This window comes from Typopeltis vanoorti, chromosome 23 (genome assembly GCF_054136105.1).
Source record: "Typopeltis vanoorti isolate ZY-2024b chromosome 23, IOZ_Tvanoo_1.0, whole genome shotgun sequence".
Classification (NCBI taxonomy): domain Eukaryota; kingdom Metazoa; phylum Arthropoda; class Arachnida; order Uropygi; family Thelyphonidae; genus Typopeltis; species Typopeltis vanoorti.
Window position 1 is genome coordinate 96,701,384 of NC_143571.1, and position 25,062 is coordinate 96,726,445.

The 25,062-nt window shown below is 37.4% G+C and overlaps 1 protein-coding gene across 2 annotated transcripts in view; it reads right to left on the reverse strand.

The window, feature by feature from the left end:
• Positions 1–25,062, reverse strand: part of TBC1D23 (TBC1 domain family member 23) — a 417,318-nt gene that overhangs the window by 55,098 nt on the left and 337,158 nt on the right. For both annotated transcript variants that reach the window (XM_090412602.1, XM_090412603.1), the window contains exon 13: positions 22,063–22,148. In XM_090412602.1, the coding sequence (XP_090268728.1) occupies positions 22,063–22,148 (86 nt within the window). The remainder of the gene's footprint in view (positions 1–22,062; positions 22,149–25,062) is intronic.

The window sequence follows — 25,062 nt, forward strand, 5'->3', positions numbered from 1 at the left end:
TGGCGACGGCTATCTCACCTCAGGCGATGAAAATCATCTATTACCTAATATTATTCACAAACATCCATCTGGAAATTTGAAACAGTACAAAAGCTGAGATGCTATTCACTCAGCCAACCAGGTAGGGAGAATATTTAAATTAATACATATATAAATTTATCGTTTATTAACCCTTTCTGACCTGAATTTTTTTCCCAAGTCAAAAAATTTTTTCTTTCTATTTATTTTGTCTTTAGGTCTAAAAAAGCAAGAGTATCAAGTATTCTGATGAAAAATACATTTCAGGATAGGAATTCTGACTGACTGATTCCATATGGAATCATTATATTCTGGTAGAATATTCAACTTCAGAGCTTATATTCTATAATCCAATATACAGATTATATTATTCTACTAAGTCATAAAAACTGATATTGGTAAGATTTATACGTATAATACATACCTGTTATTATATTAAAGAAATGGAACTACGATGTACGATATCAATTGGAATCATTCGCCACGTAATATGGGCTACAAAAGCCAAGACAGTTAGTGATTCCAATTGGAATCACTAGGGCAGAAAGGGTTAAGAAAATGCTTAATGTTTATTAAGAAAATTGAATGGGGAACAATAACTTTCGTTATTGTTCCCCATTCAATTTTTCTTATTCATGATACGAAATTTTGTTAATATTCTCAACAAATAATGCACTTAATACTGTATTGTTTTATGCCTATATATCACAATTAAAGTTACTACTTCTAAAGAAGTGGTTTTTAACAGCCAGTACGAATTAGGCTATTTAGTTTTTAACGATGAGGCAGCTGAGGTCAAGAGAAGAGTGAATTTAGGCTGTATTTACCAAACAATTTGTATTTGTAGGCGTCGAACCGAGTATCTGAGAGAAGGAACCTTGCTACGTCCTTCTGGGAACTGCTATCTAAGCTTAAAGTTGAAAAGACAGAAAATGTTACTGGCATCTTAGGATGTGATCAGAAGTGCAGTAGCAAACAATTTAGTCCCAATAATCACATTTTAGAGAAACAATTTCTATCTAATAAAATTTGTGCCTGTTGATGGTATGATAAAAATCATCATACCATCAACAGGCAAATAATCCTGAACCATCATGTGTAAAACAACTGCAAAACATCTTTTTTTGCTGGGTGTTTAGGAGCTTGTTGAAAGTGGGCAGGAGAAGTCTTCTCAGCTGCTGATTCGCAAACATAGGGTACTCACTCTTCTTGGACAAAGAAATGGCTCTCATCTGAGAATATGACCACCTTCGACTTCTCAACAGTCCAATCTTTGTACACCACTGGTGTACAAAGATTGGACTGTTGTCCTGAATAGCCTTCATCAGCAGTTGTTTCTTTCTTGGTCTGTGGGCAGTCCTCACTGCTTCCAATAATTTTTTACAAACTGTCATGTAAGAAATATTACTCTGACTAGCTGTCTATGGCAAACAATCTTGGATTCATTTTGCTTTTCCTATCTAGTAAACTATCTTGAGCAAGTGTAGTTTCCTTTTCTCTCAGAAGAAAAGGTACCTGTCTCCCTGAACCTCTTTAAAATTACATTAACAGTACCCAAACCAATACCACATTGGCAATGGCAATTTATCTATGAGTCATGGATTGTGCTGAGACAGAGTTCATATTTTTGAACGCTTTCTTGGAGATCCATTTTACAGCAATACAAAATGAATAAAACACTACAAATCTCAACTTATTTACACTATTAAAAACGCACAACACTATTACTACATATTGTAGACACTTAAAACACGCAGCACTCAACCAAAATAGTGAACTATACCAAAACCAAAATTATTGTGAAGTGAAACAAAAATCAAATGCTTTACAAAAATTCAGCTTGTTTAGATTAATCTGTTCATTACTGTATAAGATTAACATAGAAGAAATTTTTCAGTACATGAAGAGTAGGAAGAAAACAAGACATCACCCTTAGAAGCTCTCTAAGAGTGTGGTTAGTAAGGGTGTGCGGACTAGGTTATTTTCTTAGAGAGCGGTGAATGAGTTGAATGGAATGCCATAGGTGGTTGTGAATAAGTTTAAAGTATATTAAAAGTTTATTAAAGCTTATTTAAAGAATAAATAAGTTTATTCACCCCAACAGTGAATAAGTTTAAAGAGTTGTATGATAGGTATTGTGCTAATGGATAGAGTAGAGAAGGTTTCCTGTGATGAGTCCTTTGACTCTATGGAGTGCCCATATAAATAATAATAATAAAGCTGTGCCATGGATGTGTGTGTGAGTGGGAGGGGGGTGACAGACAAAAAGTAGTGATGGTGGAGTGGAGTCAAGATGAAGAAGTGTGACTAGTGGAATGCTTCAGGGGTCTGTACTAGGGTCAGTACTCTTTAATTTGTGTATTAGTGGCACAGGAAATAATTTGTAGAGGTTTATTCAGTTGTTTGCTAATGATGCAGAAGTGGGGAGAGTAAAGTTAACAAGGTGATGTAGACATCCTGCAGGATGATTTAAGCAAATTGGCATTGTGGGCAAAAGATAATAGCTCAAAAAAAGGTTGCTAGGTTAAAGATAACCTAGGCATTTTGGGGTTTCTTAGGGAATGAGGAAGCAGTGGAGAGGATCCAGATATGAGTGACCTCAATGGTGAGTGATCTGTGGATTGCTTTCTACGATGATAGATTGAGGGTCTGTGAGTTGCACAAGTTGGTTGACGGTGGAAAAGAGGGGGTTATGATAGAAACATGTACGTTACTAAAAGGGTTTTAGTGGATTTATGCATAAGAAATATTTTAGCAATTGGATAGAGGGAGATGGTTGGTTGGTTTATTGGTGCAAGAACAGCAATACATAAATAGTCAGAGAGAAATTAGTAAACAATATGCATGCACAAAAATTAAGTTTAACAATGCCATGTCTACAAATAAATAAAATTACTGTAAAGGTTACAGCAATACATAAATAGTCAAATACAAATTAGTAAACAATACACATGTGCAAAAACAAAGCCAAGCAATGCAATATATACATATAAATAAAATTACAGCAAAGATTACAGCAGTACATAAACAGTCAAAGAGAAATAAGTAAATAATATGTATGTACAAAAATTAACTTAAGCACTGCAGAATCTACATATAAACAAAATTACAGTCAAATATGTTTGTACAAATTAATTCTTTATAGAAGGTTAAAAACATCGTGCAATCTGTATGAGACTGATAACATCTACCTGAGTTTATATGGCTTGACAAGATAGATAAAAATTTTATTCCTCTCTCTCGTGTAAAGTACTGAATTGCATTTCTACATGCATGGGAGGTTCATCAGTCCTCAGTAAATAAGATTGTGTAAGATGACTGTGATCTATGTGGAGCCTAGCAAGAACAACTTCCTCTCTTCTCTTTCTACATTGACTAGAATACCAATGCTTAATTTCAGGTTTAATGTCATATAATTTGTTCATTCCAGGTAGCATTGAAGACAGCCATTTATCAATTAGCTTTGATCTTATAGTGTCTATAGTCTGTACATAGTAATGTCAAACAATACGTGAATAAAGTATGAGCTGATCTAGCAGCTGCAGCCTCATTTCCCTTAATCCCAATGTAGCTGGGAATCCAGCACAACCACATTCAAAATTAAGGATTTCATCTCATGCAGCACCTCATACAATACTGGGTATAGATTAAACATAGGAGAAGATAGCCTGTACAGAGCTCAATGAGTCAGTATAAATTATACACTTTTGGTAGTGGTTTTCTTTTATATGCACAAGTGAAAGCTGAATAGCATGCGACTGTGCTGCATAATTACTGCAATCAGGTGGGATCTGGTTGGAGATAGTTATGTGAAGAAACACAGCAGCACAGCCAACACAGGTATCAGTTCTTGAGCCATCAGTATAGATGGGCAAGAAATCAGAGTGGGCTGCTCTGTGTGCATTAAACAATTGCAGATAGACAGATGATGGAGTATGAGACTTCTGTAGTTGACAAATGAGAGATTGCAGGATGAAGTGCAAACCTGCCATGGAGGTATGCTGTTATGTTTGGTGTAGGCAATGTTGTCAACATTCATGCCAACAGCTTGCATAGTTGGCATACCAAAAGGACATATAGCAGACTGATGTGTGCATGATATTGAGCTTCTCAACACAGACAAAAGACAATTCGACATAAGATGCTCTGTAAAAAACTATCATTAGGGCATAATTAACAGACAACTGTTTCCACCCATGATAGAGCATTTCATTTGCTTCAACATAAAGACTTTGAGTGGGTAACATGCAAAAGATACCAAGTGGGATTCAACCTGCAATGGTGGGATCCCATTCATCCGTGTACCCTGATGATGGATGGGATCCAACCATCGCAGGTTATTCGGCCTTCCACAACCATAGACTTGAGACCCATAATCCAGCTTTGAATGTATAAGTTAATGCATAACACTATACATGTCTGCAAGGAGCTGCACTTTGCATTATGGGAGATACTAAGACATGGAGTGATGAGAGCTTGGTCCACCTTTACCATGAGTTGCTTCAGTCCTGATAATACTTCAGGTGCAAACTTTGTTTTCTTACACTTGGATAAAGGATTAAACTAAATTTATTATAGTCTAACCAAGTGTAAAAAAACTTCCAAGCAATGAAGATTGATTGGTACTCCATTCAGTAGAGGATAGAATCCAAAGGAGATTCAATGCTCTCTTGGTTGACAGATGTGTGCGAGGAATGCAAGTTTTCTGTCAAAGATGACTCCCAAGAACTTAGTTTCTGCTACTACTGGAATAACAGTGAGTCCCATTCTTATTTCAGGATCTGAGTGAAGGGTGCATATTCAAACAGAAGAGTACCCAGACACTTTTTTTCTGTTGAAAACCTGAACCCATTACTAAGTGCCCATAGAGAAACATGAGCAATTACTTGCTGAAGTTGTCTTTCAATTACCTTCATGTTAAAAAAGTGACAGTAAATTGTGAAGTCATCAAGATATACATCGTCTACAGAGGGAGAAAGCTGTCCAGTGGAAAAAAAAAAAAGTGTCACACTTAAGACAGAGCCTTGGGAGACACCCTACTCTTGATGATATGGCTAAGAGTTGACTTTGCACTCTGACTTGAAAAGTTCACCCAGACAAAGTTTTAAATAAATATAGGAAGGTGTCCCTGAGACCTAGGTTATAGCGGTCTTTTAATATGCCATATCTCCGGGCTGTGTCATAAGCTTTTTCCATTGAACATGATGATATAGGGGTGAAGAGCTCCGAAAGATAAGTTATTTAGTTCTAAAAAAATAGCGTTATCAGTTTAAAAATTGTGCCAGAATTATAGTATATTGTGGAGCTAATCTGTTTAGCATAAAAAGTTTGTTTTAATTAGTGTTAAATTAGTATTCTGATAAGATACGATAGATACGTAGTGTAGCACATGGCTCGAATGAGAAGATAGATAATGGCGTCCAAATCATCGGCGTCTTTGTTTAAAAAAAAATTTAACCAAAGGGAGTTCGTTTCGTGTAACATCTGCGGGATGTACGTTTTTCCGAGAGCTGCTGGAGTTTGGTTCGATAATGATAGTGGTGAGAAAGTGTGCCGAAAGTGTAAGGAAAGCGAGGATTCAAAGTGTCTCAGGTTGCAAGATTGATGTAGTAGATGAAAGCCATAATGTAATAGAAAATAGTGATATGATAGGAATTTGTGATGTAGTGCCAGATAGCATTGAGAGCAGTGTTGAAAGTGAGAGTTAAAGTAAAAGTATAGAGCAAGAGAATAGTTTGATTGATCAAAAAAAATGAAGAGTTAGGTGCAATGAAGGAGATCGCATGGCTGCGTGGAGTGATATATAGGCCGAAGTGGCAGCTGGACCGATTACAAAATTGTTTACCGAGTGCATCAACTAACGGAAAGAAGCAAATGGGTTGTAAGAAAAATGAGAGCATGAGCACTCGGTAAACAATTTTGTAATCGGTCCAGCTGCCACTTCGGCCTATATATCACTCCACGCAGCCATGCAATCTCCTTCATTGCACCTAACTCTTCATTTTTTTTGATTGGGAGTGTAAGAAAAATAAAGGAGCGAGTGTTGTATGGTGATTCAATAGTAAGAGGTGAAATGGATGAGAGTTTGACAAAATTGTACTTACCGGGTGCGAAAATTACGGATGTGAGGGTACTAGAGCGCAAAAGCAGAGGGTGAAAGAAATGATAGCAGTGGCAGGAATGAATGATTTAAAAGGTTAAAAATTTGCTATGCGAGAGGACTTGAAGGAATTACTAGAGGTAGCAAAAGAAAAGAGTGAGAGAATTAAGATAGTGAGTCTATTGCTGCGGTATGACAGAGAAGAGTTAAGAAGGAGAGCCATAATTGCAAATGACTCTATGCACAGGTTATGCAGGATGGTGGGAGTTTGTGGACATGTAGAGTGAGTTTGATGGGCAAAAGGACTTATACAAGATGGATGGTTTGCATCTGAACGGATTTGGTGTGCAGAGACTGGAAAAAGTCTTGCTGAATGAAGTGACAGTAGATGTGCAGAATCAGGGAAACTAGAGCTATTGGGAGGGGGGGAATATGCAGACATCAGTGAGGCAGTTGAGTGTAAAAATGTGTATAATATGCCCGAGCTAGTAAGAAGTACAACAAATCAGAATGGGATAGTTAATATAAGGCATCAAGTTGGGGTGGGACTAACGGGCTTCTGCACTTCGTGTATACTAGTGCCAGGAGTATTAGGAACAAGAAGGAAGAATTTTTGCCTTGGTTGGCTCTTCCTGGCCACAGGTTATTGGCATTAGTGAGACATGGCTGACAGAAAATGACATAACTAGTGAGATAGAATGTGAAGGGTATAGTGTGTTCAGGAGGGACAGAGAGAAAAATGTGGGGTAAGGAGTGTTATTGATGACAGCTGATGAACTGCAGCATAGTGAAAAGAGCACATTTGAGGCTATTTGGTGTGAGATTGAGACTATCAGAACAAAATATACAGTTGGGTTCTGCTATAGACCAGGTGATGGAATAGATGGTGGAGATAGTATGAATTTCTAATTCACTTAGGGAATTGAACAACGTAAATCCGAATATCAATTAAATTATACTTTAATAAATATCTCCGATATTTCGGCAACGTCACGTTGCCATTTTCAAAAGGAACTTACAAAAAAGGCATGTGCATGCAGGCACTACAACACAGTAACTGAGAATGAAGATATGAAGCTATCGTTCTCCTAGAAGTCCTGATGGTGCCCTCTAGCGGGCTAAGTAGGTGTTCTTGGCCATTGGGCTGAAGGTCTGCTGATGTATGCCTCCCAAATTTGGGGCAGTCGCATACAACCAAATTTGTTGAGGTTTGGGGAATTTCTTAGGGCTGAGGCTGATTCCATAAATAGTCTTTCGAATTTGTATTTGCTACGGTGTATTACTGTAGCTTTCTTCCACCGTATTCTGTGGCGTGTATCCAGAGCATGGTCTGCAAGACCAGAATGGCTGTACTTGTGAAACCGGATGTAGTCCTTGTGTTCAGAAATTCTGATATTCGCTGTCCTGCCTGTTTGGCCAAAGTACGACAGTTTACAACTGCAAGGGACCTGGTATACACCAGGGGTCCAGGGGAAGTGGTTGGTCTTTGGTGGAGCAGATAAGGGATGCCAATTTTCTGTAATTCCTGTAAAAGGAGGTGAGGTCATGTTTTTTTAAAATTTTGGTAATTTTTTCCGAGGTGCCTCGGATGTAGGGAACGGTGATGGATTTAGAGTAATCTTTGTTGTGGAGGGGGGGAGGGAGGCTGTGGTTTGTAGGTTTTAATATTTTTTGGATTTTTTTTGGGGGGGGGAGGTAGCCCCTCAAAAGAGAGGGGGACAGCCATGGGTTCACCACTCTCCCCACCCTTGGCCAATTTCTTTATGGAGACCTTTGAAGAAAAAGCCTTAGCCTCTGCCCCACAAAAACCAACCATATGGCTCTGCTACGTTGATGATGTGTTCGCTATTTGGCCACATGGCTCTGAAACACTCCTCTCCTTCCTTACACACTTAAACAACCAACACTCAAGAATCAAGTTCACCCTGGAAAAAGAGGAAAACAACAGCCTCCCTTTCCTAGACACACTAGTCACCCGTCAGCTTGATGGAACCTTGGTTTTCTCAGCTTATAGAAAACCCACCCATACAGGCAGATACATTCACCAACAATCCCCTCCCCTCCCACACACACACAACAATATGGAGTGGTGAAAACACTATACAACAGGGCTAAACTAATCTGTTCTAACGACATGGCACTAAACACTGAACTAAATCACATCCTCAACACTTTCTAAGCCAATGGCTACCCCCCTCCCCCCAAAAAAATATTAAAACCTACAAACCACAGCCTCCCTCCACAACAAAGATTACTCTAAATCCATCACCATTCCTACATCCGAGGGAATGGTGATGGATTTAGGAATTTAGGAAAATTTAGAAAAAAAAAAAAAATACCAAAATTTAAAAAAAACATGACCTCACCTCCTGTTACAGGCCTTACAGAAAACTGGCATCCCTTATCTGCTCCACCAAAACCAACCATTTCCCCTAGACCTACCTGGTGTATACCAGGTCCCTTGCAGTTGTAAACTGTTGTACTTTGGCCAAACAGGCAGGACAGTGAATATCAGAATTTCTGAACACAAGGACTACATCCGGTTTCACAAGTACAGCCATTCTGGTCTTGCAGACCATGCTCTGGATACACGCCACAGAATACGGTGGAAGAAAGCTACAGTAATACACCGTAGCAAATACAAATTCGAAAGACTATTTATGGAATCAGCCTCAGCTCTAAGAAATTCCCCAAACCTCAACAAATTTGGTTGTCGACTGCCCCAAATTTGGGAGGCATACATCAGCAGACCTCCAGCCCAATGGCCAAGAACACCTATTTAGCCCGCTAGAGGGCACCATCAGGACTTTTAGGAGAACGATAGCTTCATATCTTCATTCTCAGTTACTGTGTTGTAGTGCCTGCATGCACATGCCTTTTTTGTAAGTTCCTTTTGAAAATGGCAACGTGACGTTGCCGAAATATCGGAGATATTTATTAAAGTATAATTTAATTTATATTCGGATCTACGTTGTTCAATTCCCTAAGTGATTTAGAAATGCATAACCAACGTATAAGCCTGTCTACGGGAGATAGTATGCATAAGCAAATAGACGCAATGATTGGAAGGTGGGTAATTATTATGGGGGATTTCAACTATGGTAACATTGATTGGAAGGAGGAGAGGACACATGGGAGGAAGGAAATGGATTGTATGTAGTTATTAAGGGAAAACTACCTGAGACAGCATGTAATGGAATATACTAGGCATTCGAAAGTGCTTGACCTAGTAATTGCATCTGAGAATTTGACTGTATTGAATATGACCTGTTGCCACCAATTGATGAGAGTGATCATAAAGCCTTGACCTGGGAGGTGGCTAAATGCGTGGAATTTTCAATTAAGGCAGGGTACATGTGGAATTACCGGGAAGTATGACAAGCTTAGGAGATTGCTTGGTTCAATGCCATGCCATGTAAAACAGCAAGGGCTGGAGGTTGATAGTGCATGGGAAGCAGTAAAAGAGCGTTTGAAGATGGGAATGGCTGACTATATACCTAGAGTCCGGATAGTAAATCAAGTAAGGGTTAAAAGGATGAATAACACCATTATACTTGAGCTGCAAAAAAAGAAACAACCGTGGAGGGAATTTAAGGAGAAAGGTGACCTGCAGGCCCACGAACAGTATAAAGCACAGGCCAAAAGGGTAACAAGTGTGGTAAGAAAAGCAAAAGTGGATTATGAAAGGAAATTAGCCATGCAAGCTAAAGAGAATTCCAAACAGTTTTTTCAATATGCTGCAAGTAAAATAAAAAATGTATATGGCAGAATGATTTTAAGCAATGCCAATGGTATGGAGGTAACTGAATCAGTTGTATAGTGGAATTACTGAGCGAGCACTTTACAAGAGTATATCATCCAGGTGGTGATATTGCAGGAATGAAGGAACCAATAGCTTATAAGGGAACCGAGGTGAATGAAATGGAGGTGAATAGTATATTACAAAACCTTAATGCGAATACATCTGTGGGATTGGATGGTATACCAGCTCGGGTCTTACGTGAATTGTCAGTGCCCTTTACCATTGTTTAATTTGAGTCTTGGGTCTGGGTTAGTCCGGGGGGGGGGGGGGGGGAGGGGAAAATAGTTCCACTGCATAAAGGAGGTTCCAAGACTGCTGGACCTTGCAAATTACCGGCCGATCAGAATATCAGGAGTCACTGTCAAGGTTTTGGAGAAAGTAGTCAAGAGAAAAATACAGGAATGGATAGATGAAAATGGATACTGTATGGGGGAAAGCATGGTTTTATGAAGGGTAGATCATGCTTCAGTAACTTGCTGTTTTATAACACAATGAAGGCTGAACTGGATAAGGGTAATGGGTTTACAGTGATATTGCTAGACCTTGCTGAGGCCTTTGATAGGATACCACATGGAATTCTAATCAGTAAACTGCAGCATATGGGGATGGATATAGGGATGGTGAGATGGATAGGAGGATGGTTGATGGAGAGATATCAGAGAGTAGTTTATTCAGGAGTAGAGTCAAAAAGATGGCCTGTGACTAGTGTTGTGGCACAGGGTTCTGTTCTTGGACCACTACTATTTAATTTGTTCATTAACGATATAGGAAAGGATCTGAGAGGAACTGTTCATTTGTTTGCTGATGATGCAAAGTTGGGCAGAGCAATAGTGAATGCACATGATGTCAAAATTTTGCAGAATGATTTGGATAGATTGGAGGACTCGGCTAAGGTGAATGGATGTCAATTTAATGTGGCAAAGTGTAAGGTTATGCATTTTGGGGTGAAAAGATTAGCTGCAGTATACCACATTGGCAGAACTGTACTCCAGGAGATTGACGAGGCCAGGGATTTGGGAGTGTTGGAGGATAGGGAGTTGAAGTTTAAGGGGCACATTACAAAAGTGGCTAAATCAGCTCATCAAATCACTTGGTTACTGAAGAATACTTTGACGAGTAGAGTCAAGCAAGTTATTGTTTCTCTATATCGAGCCTTGATAAGACCCCATCTTGACTACTGTACCCAGATCTGTGTGCCAGGGTTTCTTCTTCGTGGGGAGAAGGTGGAGAGGATCCAGAGGTGAGTGACCAAGATGATAGCAGGCCAATGGAATGAACCTTATGAGAACAGGTTGAAGATTTGTGGGTTGCAGAAATTGGTTGAAAGGCAGAAAAGGGGGTGATATGATTGAGACATTCAAATTACTGAAGGGTTTCTATAAGATTAATTCAGATAATATTTTTGAGAACAGGACTGGTGGTGGGAGGACTAGGGGCCATCCATGGAAACTGGGCAGGAGTGTGGTTAGCAAGGGTGCTAGAACTAGGTTTTTTACTTGGAGAGTGGTGAATGAGTGGAATAAGCTGCCAGAGTCTGTTGTGGGTGCCATGACTGTGAATGAGTTCAAGGCAAAGTATAGATACTGTGTGGATGTTGAATAGCTCTTCTTGACATGATGCTAGGGCCTCCCTCGATGAGTCTAAGGCCTCCTTGGAGTTGCCTGTAATAATAATAATAATAATGTCAAAGAAAACTGATACCAGATGTTCTTGCTTCAGAAATGCATCTCTTATACAAGTTTATAAACAAACCAAACGGTCTAAAGTTAATGTCTACAGAAGCCACATTGTGTGTATTGGAGAGAAGATCATTGCCTTCTCAATACAAGAGAAGTTTAGCATTAATCATTTTCTCTAACATCTTAAAAAGACTGCTGGCCAAAGAAATACATCAATAATTATTTGCTTGTGTTGGATCCTTTCCTGGTTTTGGGATAGGAATGATAACTGACTTATGCCAAGAACTCAGAAACTCTTCCTCTGCAAGTATTATATTGTATATTAAGAGAAGATCCATAGAAGATGTTGGTAGATGTTTTATCATTTCATAATGGATGTCATCAGGCCCTAATGCACTAGGGTGAGACAGAAAAAGAGATCTTTTTAGTTCCTCCTTAACAAATGGCTGATTGTATGGCTCAAGTCCACTGGTAGAAAATTTAGCCTTTGTGTCTCTTGCTGCTCTTTCAGTATTAAAAATTTTATATCCTGAATTTTATATTCAGGATATAAAACTGTTGCTGAGATTCCAGCAAAATTTTCTCCTAAAGTGTCTGCAACAGCTTTGGGATCAGCAATAATACTTCCATTATGGTCTAAAGTAGACAAACAGTGTGTTCTATATCTACCTTTCATTTTCCAGATTTTAACCCATACAATTTTTGCACTGGTAATATGATTAATTGATGAGGTAAATTGGATCCAAGATCGTTTTTGACTCTGACATCTCATATAACATGCTTTGGTCCAAGTACGCTTAAAAGTTATGTTTGATGTTGTGGGGTATCTATGAAATACTCCATATTCTTTGTTGATTTTTTTTGGCTGGCTGGCATTCTGGTGGAGCCCAGAATGCCAGCCAGTCTAAGTATTTGGATAGACTGGAAACTGAGATGATGTTCTTGGAATAGAGGCTGTTGCAGCCTGGACAGCCTGTTATATGCTTTATTGCTTCACTGATAGGTGTTTGACTATATCAGCATTAAATTTTGCAAGATAGGAAAAAGTGTTCCAGTCAAGCCTGGTCCATTTTCCATATGGGGATCCATATATGTTCTCTTCGATGTTCCATGTGAGCAGTGAAAGAATGGAAGGGGGGAGCAAATTGTAAGATCAATTATAGAATATGAGCAGGTAGGCATATGGCAGAAAGTATCAAGTCTATTATTCAAAAGGGAGAGGTCATTATTGTCAAGGATTCTTTCAATGATTCAGCCTCATCTATTTGTGTTGGAACTACCACACAGAATGTTGTGACCATTAAAGTTACCCAATAGAAGTATGGGTTTAGACAGTTGCAAGATAAGGTTATCAAAATCGATATAACTCAGCACTCAGAGGTAAATAATCTGAACATACTGTAATAAGTATAATAAATTTAGTTTAATCTTTTATCCAAGTGTGAGCAAACAAAGTTTGCGCCTGAAAGTATCTTCAGGACTGGGGTAAGGTGGTACAACACTGGGAAACGCGTTACAAAGGTGGAGCAAGCTACATCACTCCAATCTCAGTATCTCCCATAATGCAAAACACATCTCCTTGCAGATATGTATAATGTTATGCATTAAGGGAAGGGCCACTACCCAGACTAGTTTCGACCTTTATTGCAGTCTCTTCAGCAGGAGTCAGGCTCAAGTGGAGATACCAGGCAGAACATTAACAAGGTCATTTGTACCTATAGGAGTTGCCAAATGGTGTGCCACCTTTTTATTATATTACTCTGGATTTAGAGAAAGATGTTGAAAGTTTATTTTTCACTTGGTTAGACTATAATAAATTTAGTTTAATCCTTTATCCAAGTGTGAGCAAACAAAGTTTGAACCTGAAAGACCTTGCTAATGCTTCTGCCTGGTATCTCCACTTGGGCCTGCCTCCCACTGAAGAGACCTCAATAAAGGTCGAAACTAATCTGGGTAGTGGCCCTTCCCTTAATGCATAATATTATACATATCCGCAAGGAGATGTGTTTTGCATTATGGGAGATACTGAGATAGGAGTGATGTTAGCTTGCTCCACCTTTGCAACGAGTTGCCTGGTGTTGTACCACTTTACCCCAGTCCTGAAGATACTTTCAGGTGCAAACTTTGTTTGATCACACTTGGATAAAGGATTAAACTAAATTTATTATAGTCTAACCAAGTGAAAACTAAACTTTCAATACTGTAATAAGATCTCCCATGGACAGACGAATCGTTACTGCTTCCAGAGCAGCATTAAGTTGGACATGATGGAAAGGAGTATGACTGCTCACTCCTAGGACAGCTACTCCTCCATCAGCAGGACCAACTGCAATTGAGTCCTTGAGCACAACAGTGGAATTCATTGAGGCAGTGAGGACTCTACTTAAGGTAGAGTCCTCACTGCATCTTAAGTAAGTTTTCTACAGACAGAAACAGAAAAATCTTGATATCATCAATATTTCTGTGAGGCCCACAGGTCCATTGTTAAAATTTTCCCATTATTTTGGCTTTATAGACTTGCCTGGTTTTTGGGAGGTTGAGGACTTACTTTTGTCAGGTGTGTATTTGTCAATTGTTTTCGGGAAGTATGCACAGCTAGTGTCCATCTCTTCCTCTGGTAAAATATTCAATACATCTGATGTGTCAGGGACAGTTGGCAAGTTAAATTTACTTTCAGTGAATACTGAAGCATCCATTTTTTTCCCCTATGTAATTGTCTGGTGGTTTATCTTTAAGTGCCATAATTTTTTTTGACAAGTGAGCTCTCATTGAATGGAACCATTTTTGGAGTTGCCTCTGGAGTAAGACTATGTCATGCAATTGATAGAGAGAAGCACTCACAATAATAGTTCAGGTATAGTTAAATTATCAGATGGTAGAATAGACATATGAGTTGAGTAGCTTTGACATTTTTTTAATTGCTACCATCTCAGTATAGGTTTAGTGGTGGCCAACTTTCTTTTTTGCATCCTGATATGGTGTTCTGTTCTGTTTTAATTTTTTGTATTTCTTTTTCATCTTTCCACTTCTGACATTCATGAAAGTAAGCTGAATGATCTCCTAGACAGCCTGCACATTTAGCTTTTTTTTGTAGATTTGTTATCATGCTCTTTACTTCCACATCGAGCACAGGTGGTAGAGCCACGACAGACAGTTTTGGCATGTCCATATTTCTGACATTTAAAGCACCTTAGTGGATTAGGGATGTGTGCTATAACAGGACAGTTAAGACATCCTGTTTTTACAGATGTTGGAGGCTTATGTGTATCAAATGTAAGGATGATGATCCTGGTTGGAACCAGGTGACCATCCTGGCATGCTTAGTGTCATCCTGGAATGACACTAAGTATTAAGATGTGTCTCACACCTGTTACTCTCTGATCTTTAAACTCTGAACATATCTCATCAGGAACATCAATGAGATCCCAATTCTGATATCCTTCCTTTACAAGAATTGAGTGTTTTATGAGGTGTTACTGTGATTGGTATTCCACCCATTGATGTTGCTCCCAGTAGTTTCTCAAAATGTTGCTGATACTATGTTTCCACAAGGATATCACCAGAATGTAATTTCTTAACAGTTTTGGGAGGTCCTGTCAGTCCTAAACCCTTTTGAATAAAGAAGGGTGACATTTTCCCTATTGGCTTTTCACATGTTGCATGAATGATCAAAAACACCAGTACATTTATACCAGCATCATATATTTTGTTTTTTTAGTTCTGTTACCAAACACTATATCTATGGTATCAGTACTTGGTTGGGACTTTGTCAGGGGTCCCTAAAACATTTTAGGATAAACATTTCATATTCAAGGGGGTTTCTGGTTTGGCACCAGAGCTCCTCGCCCACCACAGAGCCACATATGGATGCCCACTGACTGGCAAGCAATGACTATGCTCAGGAGTGGAATGCCAGGGCTACCCCAGATGTTGTGCCAGCACAAACAGCAAGACCATGGATGGATTATGAGGCAAGAGACTTACTGAACTTAGTCTCTCACCTCATGGTCATTTGTTGATTCTAGTGAGCAAGCTGACCAGCTGATCGATTCTGGCAAGGCCATCCAGTACCACCTGCCTTGCCAAAGTAGTGCAAGACTGTCAGGTTCCCCCTTTCCAGATGTTCATGGGTTGCATCGCACAGCAAACACAGAGGCAAGGCATTGGATCCCAGTGATGATAGTCTGGAAGAAAGAATAGTAAAAAACACTCAGGAGAAATAGAGCATAGAATACAGGAAAAAAAGTAAAGAAAAAGAGTTCAAGAAAAAGAAATCAGCCTCAGCCCTAAGAAACATGCCATACCTCAACAAATTTGGTTGCATGAGACTGCTCCAAATTTGGGAGATGTACATCAGGACTTTTAGGAGAAACAATAGCTTTTGCGCTTCGTGCTCATTTACTATGAGTAGTGCCTGTGCACGTGTCTATATTTTAAGTTCCTTTGAAGATGGCAACGTGACGTTCCCGATATATTGGAAATATATATTAAAGTTTAATTTATATTCTAGTGTACGTTGTGAATTCCTTAAGTTAATTAATAATCATGTATAATCAACGTATAAGCTTTTCTACGAGAATTAAAGAAAAACAGAAAGAATGAAAAGGCCAGTACCATTACTGGGAGGTTTTCACCACCAAGAACAGGTGCTCCATAGGGAGGGGGAAGAACAAGGGTCATCCCTGGAAATTGAATAACAGTATGGTTAACAAGGATGTGAGAACTATATTTCTTGCTTGGAGAGTGGAATGGGTTACCAGAGTTGGATGTGACTGCTTTGTGTGTCAATCAGGTTAAGAAGAGGTAAGATTGTGGGAACAGTTTAGTTTCCTGTGATGAGTCTTTGGACTTCATGTAGGCACCCATATAATAATAAATATTCGAGTATGTGTATGTAGAGCTAATCTATGATCACTTATACAACATGAAAGATGAAAAATTAGCAAAACAAGTAATTGAAGCACAAATAGGAGAATAAGGATTGGAGGAAGAGCAAACAATAAGAGTCAATCATATTGAACACCTGATAACAGATCCATTAGATGAAGACTGATGATAGGAAAACTAGTTATAAAATATTTTGTCATACTAACATAATATCTGACAAACCTTTGATGTCAGATCATGTTTTTTTTTAATTAATTATTTATTTTTTATCCCCTTCATGCATGAATCCCAAACAAGATGGGTCATAAAAATACAGCACATTAGTACAGTGGATGGACTAGAGCTAAACAACCTTGAGGGACTCCAGGTTGTTAAACAAGATGGCCACAAGGAAGGCCTCTACTAGTAAATAAGTAACTAAAATCATTGTATTTTGACTTTATCATCATCATCAAATTCCTGCCATTTACCCTTAAGGGGTGTACAGGATATGATAGTACTACCTGAAAAATTTACATCATTACTAACTTTCTATCTACAATTTTCCTCAAGATCAGTCTGTTATTTGTCAAGACTCCAATATTATCAGATCTTATATTTCTGTCGTCTAAGGTGCTTTGTACCATATCAATCCACCTATATCTTGGTCTTCCTCTGGGTCGTTTTTCTGCCAACCTGGCAGAGAACACTTGTTTTGCCAATCTTTCCTCGCCCATTCTGTTTAAATTACCATACCACCTGAGATTAGCTCTACTAATGCATTCCTGGATGCTGACAATGTCAAGTTCTTTCCTAATATCCTCGTTTTTAATATGATATTGCCATTGGTGCCATCTGTTCACGCCTCTAATCTTTCTCAGGACTCTCATATCTACGGTCTCTAGTCTTTGGTCAAGTGTTTTACTTCTGACCCAGCTCTCAGATCCATAAGTAAAAATTGGTTTGAACACTGTCTTGTATACAGCTAATTTAGTGTTCCGACTAATTTCTCTCTTATTCCATATGAATTTATTCAATCAACTTCCTACTATACCAGCTTTATTGATTCTGTTGTCTATTTCCATATTTAATTTACCATCTTCACTAAAAATCGTGCCAAGTAGGTGAAATGTTTTACTTGTTCCACAGGTTCTCTGTTCACAGTGCAGTTGACATTTTCAACGAATCTGCCAATTTTCATTGTCTTTGTCTTTTTATTGCTGACTTTCATGCCATATCTATTACAACAGTTATTCAATTTAGTCAAGGAATCTCACAGACTCATAGCGGATTTATTGATAAGTATAACATCGTTTGCATAATGCAAAGAGCATATATTAACATCTCCAATTTTGATATCATGTTCAATACCACTTTCCTTCATAATGTGTTCAATATAGATAATGAATAACAGAGGGATAATGTACATCCTTGTCTCACACCAGATTTAACATTAAACCATCTTCCCGTACTTCTTCAATTCTAAACTGCTGACTTACAACTCAAATAAAGACTAAGTATTGTTTCATATAATGCCCCATTGACATCATATAACTGTAGCGTATTGAATAGCTTCTTTCTTGGCACCTTATCATATGCCTTTTCCAGATCTACAAAACTCGAATAGAGATCTTTGTTATATTCCCATGATTTCTCCACTATTTGTCGTAAAGTGAAGATTTGATCTTGACAGCCTCTATTTGGCCGGAATCCAGCTTGTTCTTCACCAAGCTTATATTCTACAATTCTTCTCAACCGTTTCTCAAGTATACTTGCATATATCTTACCAGGAACACTCAGTAGGGAAATACCTCTTCTCACATTCAGTTTTATTTCCCTTTTTATATATGGGTACTATGAGAACTTACTCCAATCATCAGGAATTCATCCCTCTGAACTATACAGTGCAGCCACTGCAAGACTTTTATACCACCATACTTAACCATTTCTGGACGAATATCATCTACTCCTGCTGCCTTTCCACATTTTAAGCCTTTGATGGCCTTTTCTACTTCAAGTATGGATATATATTCCTGACTGTATGCGTATCGAGCGTTTTTTACCACTGTGCTATCACTGCTTGTTTCATTTAGCAATTTCTCGAAGTAATTACTCCATACTTCAAGGATATTTTTTTCTCCCATTTTCATGTCACCTTTATCATCTCTAACACCTTTTACAGTACTCTTTCCTCCATTTCTAAACTTCTTCAACAACCTCCAAAATATTTTGCCACCTTCTTGATATTTATTTTCTATGTTCTTGCCAAAGTCCTCCCATGACTTTTGTTTAGCTAGTTTTACACAGTGTTTAGCTTTCTTACATTTGTCTCTGTATTCTCTAAGAGTGCAAGCTGACATATTTGCCAGGAACTTTTGATATGCTTTCTTCTTTTCCTTCACTGCCTCTTTAACTTCCTGTGTCCACCGTGGAGTTCTGATTTTTCTATTCTTGCAGACAATCTCACCACATGCCTCTCTGGCTGAATCAATCAGTGATTTCTTCAGGTTTTACCACTGAATCTCCAAGGTTTGGTTCCCGCTCTCAAACTCTTTCATTTTTTTTTTTTTCAAAAATGTTTGTTTATTTTAGTCAACAGTTCACATCTGAGAGCTGCTCAACTTTTATTCTTTTAAAACTTTCTTACATGTTCTTCTTTTCAATATGAAATTTAATTTTATCCTGCTCAAGACTAAATGGTGATCACTTCCAATTTCAAATCCTCTGTACATGCTGGTGTCCTGCACCAGTGGGAAAATATCACTATCAACAATAACATAGTCAATGAGACTTTTCTTATTCCTTGCCTCTTCTCTCCATGTGAATTTGCGCACATTTTTATGTTGGAACATGGTGTTAGTAATAACCAGTCCATGTCCTGAGCAGAAATCCAACAAATATTTGCCATTATTATTAGCTTTGCTCTTTTCTCCAAATTTTCCCAATATATTTTTGTATGTCTGACAATCATTTCCTACTCTGCTATTTAGATCCCCAACAAGGACCAACTTTTCCTTTTTCATTGTCAGTTGCTTTCTCTAACTCCTCAAAAAATTGCTCCACTTCTACCTTAGTAGAACCTTCTGTGGGACCACAGGCACAAATAAGTCTCATTGGCCAGTTCCCCATTCTCATATTTGCCCACATCACTCTACTTGAGACTGCCTGCCATACAAGAAGATTAGCCTCGTATTTAGTGGTGAATACAATGGCTACTCCTCCTTTTCCTTGATTGTCATTGCCTGAATATAACATTTTGTATTTATTGCTCAGAAAGATCTCACCAGTTTTGGTCTTTTTTGTTTCAGTCACCCCTATTATGTCGATCTGGTACTTATCTAATTCCTCAGCTAGCTCCATTTCTTTGCCATTCAGGCTTCTTACATTGATAGTACCGATCTTTAACTCTGGTGATGTTGAGTTGGGGTTTGTTTTCAGATTTGTTCCAGTAGCTGACTTTTTGCTGTTTGCCCTGGTTCCCTGGCAAAAACATTGGGGGCCTTGTTTAACCAGGCGATGCCCCAGCCGGCATGAAATTTTGTCATGTTGTACCATCATTTTGTAATTTGGTTTAAGCCAATAAGAATTACAATTTGGTCGGCTAAATCCCAAATTGCCAGCCCATCCTCGTTCGTTCAGTATCCAGGTAGATACCCAACAGGGTGCACCACGAGAAGGTGAGGGTTGGACATTAGGTCAGAAGCCCTGGTTGGTTCTCCATATTCCTTTAAATGCTATGTGGAGGTCTCCTCTCAGTTATACAGCTTTGACCCTTAAGCACCCCTTTAAAGTTTTGACTTTAAAATTATTCTAACTGTTCAAAGTTTACTTTGAACAATTAGAAAATACTGTAAAAATTATTGCAGTAATTTTTTTCAGCCATCCAATAAGCAGGTTGGTGTTTCATGTTAAGCACACTGAACTGACTCTACCACCTAAAGATATTTACAAATCTCAATGTTATAGTAGTATTCAAATCAACTGCTTGTGGTTGTCGAGTGAACATATTATTCTTTTGGGAAAGAAGGCTACTTAAAATTTTCTTTGCTAGACATAGCTCAGCTTGATAGGCAATGTCTTTATTCAACCTATTGAAATAGAAAGGGTAGATAAAAAAGCCTATGAATTGGCTCTCCACTATTTACTTGTTACAAGTCGGAGCTACATATGAAGAAATGAGAAGGGAAAAAAAAATCCCTATAACAAGAGAATCTTAACATAATAATAGGATGATATCTGTTTAGTGACAACAGAATTATCTTTAAATCATTTGTGAACTTTGCCAACAAGAATAGAATTTTCTTTTCTTCCTAAATACCATCACTAAAATATCAAACTCACCACTAGATAACAGAAAGCAACAATAAATGACTTTGTTTAGATATTTTAACATAATAACAATAATAATAGGACAATATCTAGTCGATTCCTAGGCCTTATCTAAAGGATAAGGCCTAGGAATCGACTTGAAATTGGACTTATTTGCCAGTCAAAGATTTTATTATTCTATTTCATAGTATTATTTCTAGAAGTCTATCATAAAGAGCATGCATTATGAATTCCTGAGTGAGAGAGAGGTGATGATAAACAGAGAGAAAAAAAAATTTATTTGTTAAAGTAACTTAAAGCAGTGAAAAAATGAAGGCCTGGTAAGATTAATAAACTATCACAATTATGAAACATAAAGACAACCTTAAATAGTGTAAATGGGCCATCTCCTATTAAAGGTTGAAATCATCTTGGCAAATTCTGAGTGATCCTCAACCACTCTGAACAGTTTCTCAGAGCTCATGCTAGTCCACTGTCTGATGTCTGGTAGACAAATAGGCCAAATTTATGAAATCAGTGAGGAAGAACAGTGCAGTAATTCACTGCAGCATTAGAGAGGCTTAACTGCACTTAAAAAAATCGATTTATTCCATTCCATGGGTTTGTTGGTAGCTATACTGCTTTTTTTTTTTTTTGAGAAGATTTGACACTTTATTATAAATAATCTGCTCATACAGATTCCCAAAGAAGAATCAAGGCATAATGTGTGGAAATCCCTTTCAAGCAATGCAAGAAGCAAACAGCTGATAAAGGACATGAGAACAAAGTCACTGTTTCCTAAGGAACGGTTCATATATTGTATTTTCATATATTAATTTTTCCAAGCATTTGTTCAAACCTGATAAATCTTTGTACTTAATTGATTTACTTTTTCAATTTTTTTAAAAATTTACTTGATAAATCTACTAGGTATAAAGCAAAACATGTTAAGAATCTGTGTATTAAAAAAAACAACAACTAGTTTTTCTAACCCAATGGCCTAATTTTGTGAAACATTTTCAACACCACAAGCCCTTATTTTCCATTAGCCAATATCCTGTTTAGAATGCCGAAGTATAATTCCTGGTGATTGCACAGATTAAGTTTGTGGTTATTTTTGTTAACATCTGATGATGTTATCAACACAGGGGATGAAACATTGAGTGAATAAGTTTCATTTGTGCAAAGCACTGTGAATTCTACAAAAAAATGAATTTGCGTATGATTAACACTCAGGTATATTTAAATAAAAAGAAACTATCATATTAGGAACAAAAAATTCACAATACCTTTCTTCAGGTTGCTGAGGATTAGTAATGTACTCAACCAATCTCTCTTTTACAACCGAGGACCTTTCCATAACTGCTGACCTTATCTGAAACAAGTTTACAACCATCATGTTTATTACATTAGTACACCATGCAATACTTTTAAAATCAAAATCATCACAAACAAAAAGAGTAACATAGGTGACTCGAAGAAGAGGAAGATCATAGCTCTATATATATTTATATGAAATGTGTATTCATGTTTAGTGAATTATATGTTAGTTAAACCCATCTCTTAAACTGTCAAAGGAATTATTATTATATGAGCATCTCTAGGAAATCACTGATGGAGGGTGCTCTGTAAGTCATGCAATACCTAAATACTCATCATACCTGACATTTAAAATATTCACTTATTGTAAGCTTCATATTCTAGTACAAATTTTTGACAATCACATGTGTAACCTAAGAGCAGCAGCTCATCCAGGTTATGATATGCATAAAGTTACAAAAAGTTATGTAATGCATTATCATTATATACACTTATGTACATTCATATAATATACATATTATATATTATTATAATATAAATAGCATAATAAAATCACAGGAGACATGCTAATATGTACAGAGAAAGTTGCATAACATTAATTAAAAACAAAATAAAAACAAAGTAGTTAAATAGCATTTAAATTTTTTTACATTTTATACCTGTAACAGGATCACTTTAATACCAATATGCAATAACCAATCATTTATATTATTATTATTATGAACAAAACTTCCTCATTTCTGTGTGAAAATAAATATTATTTTATTCGTGTTTTGTATTTGTTTGGGTTAATTTAATTTCTTATTGTTAAAGGTAGTGTGTTGAATATTTTTGGTGTTGAATATTTTTGGTGTTAAATAAGTATAATGTTTGTGTATTGCTTCTTTATTTGCTTTAGGAACTATATATTTTAGGCCCTTATTTCTACTAAGGAAAGCATCTTGTTTGATATTTACATATTCATTGTCATTTTTTTATGAATAGTAGTACCCAATAGGCATATAAATATCTAAGAGATATATGAGAAATTTTCTTTTGGATTTATTAGTGGACCACAGTTCTTTATAAATATATACAATCGTCGACAAGTTTCACCAGCTTAAGTCTGTCTCGCTTCAAGAAATGGGTACACTAACGTTAAATGCTAAAAAAAGAATGAAATAACAACAGTTAAATTAAAATTGAAATGATGCGTAACATCAAGAGCATGGAGTGTTAGTCATTGTCTGTTGATCGTGTTTTATAGTTTTTCGCAAAGTTGAGTTCTGCTAAACAATGAATTTATTAAGCTTTTCCAAATGTCTTTTATTATCATGCCTTGATTTCTGTTGAGATTGTCTCCTGTCCGGAGTACCACTGCAGTTTCTTTAAAGTTTCTACATCTGAAATGTTCTTCAATGTACGGCATGGAGCTGTGGTCCCAATCGATGGAGTGGGTTGAAATCGAGAAATGGGCTAATCCTGAGGTATCTGTTCTGTTGTTGTTGACGTCCCCTATATGTCCTTTTTTTTCGTATTTCTAGGCTTCGTGATGTTTGGCCTATATAATTCAGTCCACAGGAACATGGGATATTATATACACCTGCGTACTTGTAGAAAGCAATGCTGTCCTTAGGAGATCTTAACATGTGTCGTGTAGTTTGAATAGGTTTGAAGACAACTCTGATGTTGAAAGACCTCATGATTTTTGCTATTTTTGTTGAAACTGAGCTGGCATAAGGTATGACAATGGACGATGTATACTGCATGACTGGAGTTTGTCACTGTGGTCTGTTTCTATTGAGAATCTTTTGGATTATATTTTTTTGGGGGGTAACCATTTCTTACTAAAGCTTGAGATACGAGTGAGAGTTCATCAAGCAGATCTTTTTCTTCTGTGATGATATTTGATGCCCTAGTTTTAAGCATATGTATAATGCTAAGTTTTTGTGCATGATGGTGAGTAGATTTAAAGTGAAGATAACGTACAGTGTCTGTAAGTTTGCAGTAGATTGTGAGCTTGATTTGTCTATTCTCTTGTTTTTTTATTAGTGTGCCCAGAAAAGGTAAGTGATTGTTATTTTCTAACTCTAACGTGAACTTGATTTTTTGGTGGAAAGAATTTATTTTTTGAAGGAACTCGCATAAGGCATTTTCTGTGTCTTTCCAAATAATGAAGACATCGTCCACGTATCTCCACCAGACTAATGGTTACGGATTTATTTTGGATAGGTTGTCAGCTTCTAGTTTTTCCATGAACAGATCCACGCAAGGTGGTGACAAGGGACTGCCCATGGCTAAACCATCAAGTTGTTCATACATTATATTATTTACGTTAAAGTAGTTTGATTTGAAACAATGGCAGAAAAGCTGAGCAATGTCGTGTGGATAGAGCTTTTCTATGATTTTAATCACTTCTTCAACTGGTACGTTCGTGAATAATGACACTACGTCTAGGCTTGCAAGTATGTCCATATTTGAGATGTTGATACCTTTTAATCTTTCACTGAAATACTTAGAATTATTTATAAAAAGAGTCAGATTTCTTTATCTTCTCTTTCAACAGACCGACTAGGTGTTTGGCTAGTAGGTATGTTGGAGAATTTCTACCGTCCACGATCGGGTGGAGCGGAACTCCAACTTTATGAACTTTTGGTACACCATACAAGCATGGTGCAAATGGATGTAGACATTTTAGATTTCGCTGTAATTCAAGAGGCCATCTAGTCATTATGTATTAAGAGATTGGTCTCTTTGTGGATTTTCATGATTGGATCTACATCTAATATATGATAGGTAGACCTGTCAGAAACTAAATCATCGATCTTCATTATGTAATCTTTGGTATTCATATTGAGTTGCCTTTGTCTGCTTTTAGGATGATAATGTCTTTGTTCTTTCTTAAGTTTAAGAGCACTTTCCTTTCAGAGGAGGTAATATTATGTTTCAGTGGTTTTGAGGTAGAGAGGATGACGGTGCTTTTTAATCTT